Here is a 1785-nt window from a genome sequence, read left to right on the forward strand (position 1 = left end):
GTCCAGGGACTCGTCCCTCAGCGTTGGAGTTCCCACCCACCCCTCACCGACGGCTGCTATACGTTGGAAACTTTCTGGGCCTCCCTGGCCTGTCGGAGTCCGTAAAGCCACTTGATCACCCGAGCGTTGCGTTCGATGATGGAGATCCCGTAGGGCATGCGCTCGGCCTGCCTGTTCTCCAAGGTGACGGTGCTGCGCCTGGAGTGGGTCCCGGCCGAGCTGCTGGTGCTGACGCTGTGGAACTTGACCGACACAATATCCGAGCTGGCTCGAGTGAACCGCTCCATCTCCATGTCTCCGACGTCCTCGGGATCCAAGCCACAATAGTTGAAGAAGCGCTCCAAGTCGGCCGTGGCTCGGGAATATCGGTCACTCAGGTCCGATTTGGAACGGTGCAACAAGGTTTGACGTTTCGCACTCTCGGTCCGCGGCTCCCCCCGAGGGCTCGGGCAGCTGAGAGGGGTGGCAGGCAGGACTTTGGGGGGCGCCGGTGGAGCAGGGAGCGGAGACAGTTGGATAGTCGGGGTGCCTCTGTTCTGCAACACCCCGCAGGGCCGTACGTCCACCCGGCGTACGGCGACGGTGCTTGACGGCTTGGAGGATGCCGAGCTTTGGGAGAGCTTACTCATGTCAGCCGTGGCCTTCTTCTTGGGGGTGGAGGGGACGCTGTCCAGATTCCGGCTACGGACCTCGGAGGCCCACGGACGCTCCGAAGGGCTCATCTCCGGCTTGGGGAAAGCCAGGGGGCTGTCGCAGAAATTGATCAGGTTGTTGAGGATTTCCAAGTTGAGAGAGGATTTGGGCCCGCCACCTTCTCCCCGCCGGCCCGCTTGAGGGGTCTTGCGGTTGGGGGTGAACATGGCCCGCCTCACCCCCGGGGTGAAGAGCGGCTGTTTGAGCACCAAGGGCCGGACGGGGTCCTGTTTGGTGGTGGCCACTTGCTGGCTCTTGACGTACTTCGCCTTGTCGGCCTCCAGGCGTTCCACCGCGCTGAGCTTCCGGGAGGCGCCGTTGCTGACCAGGGGCCGGCGGAAGTACTCGGGCCCCTTGTGGAGGATGCGGAAGGGCATGGCGGAGGTGAAGGGGGCCGTGGCCGAGACGCTGCTCATGGCACGGCTGGCTTGGAGGGTCTCCACCGGCATGGTGGGCTGGCACCGCCCGATCCCGCGAGACTTCTTGTGCAGCAGCCCCGGAGAAGGATTCACATACCCCGAACTGGCGGGCTGGCTGGTTGGCTGTTGTCAAGCCCTGGAGCGGTCAGGGAAGCTTTACAGACAGATGACAGCCTGCAAAGGGGGGGGGGGAAGGCACAGAGACAGGGGTCTCCCACCGCCTCGCTGGAGCAGTCCCGGTTGCCGCTGGCAGGCAGGGCAGCTTTCCAGACGGACCACAGCCTGCAAAGAAGGCGCGGAGATCGGCAGCCCCAGTATCCGCTGGCAGGCAGGGCAGCTTCCCAGACGGACCACAGCCTGCAAAGAAGGCGCGGAGATCGGCAGCCTTAGTCTCCGCTGGCGGGCAGGGCAGCTTCCCAGACGGACGACGGCCTGCAAAGGAGAGAAGGCACAGAGATCAGGGGTCTTCCGGGGCCCTCAGCGGAGCAGCTCCGCTCTGCTGGCGGGCGGGGCAGCTTTCCAGACGGACGACAGCCTGCAAAGGGGAGAAGGGGCAGCCCCAGTCTCCGCTGGCGGGCGGGGCAGCTTTCCAGACGGACGACAGCCTGCAAAAGGAGAGCGAGAGGAGGCAGGGAGCCCCGGCCTCTCCCCGACGGGTCCGGAGCGCTGCTCG

General features: G+C 65.3%; 1 protein-coding gene across 1 annotated transcript; it reads right to left on the reverse strand.

Annotated features, from left to right (window-relative positions):
* Positions 1-56: 56 nt before the first annotated feature.
* On the reverse strand, positions 57-1142 carry LOC107302086 (protein FAM110A-like). Its single transcript, XM_015831210.2, has one exon. The coding sequence runs from the start codon at positions 1140-1142 to the stop codon at positions 57-59; it is 1086 nt and encodes a 361-aa protein (XP_015686696.2).
* Between the last annotated feature and the right edge of the window lie 643 nt (positions 1143-1785).

This window comes from Protobothrops mucrosquamatus, unplaced genomic scaffold (genome assembly GCF_001527695.2).
Source record: "Protobothrops mucrosquamatus isolate PMUCROS unplaced genomic scaffold, P.Mucros_1.0 scaffold25772, whole genome shotgun sequence".
In the NCBI taxonomy this organism is placed as follows: Eukaryota; Metazoa; Chordata; class Lepidosauria; order Squamata; family Viperidae; genus Protobothrops; species Protobothrops mucrosquamatus.

What these genes read in the sequence shown, in the direction of transcription:
- LOC107302086 (XM_015831210.2), bottom strand. Translation starts at nt 1,142, where the DNA reads ATGCCGGTGGAGACCCTCCAAGCCAGCCGTGCCATGAGCAGCGTCTCG.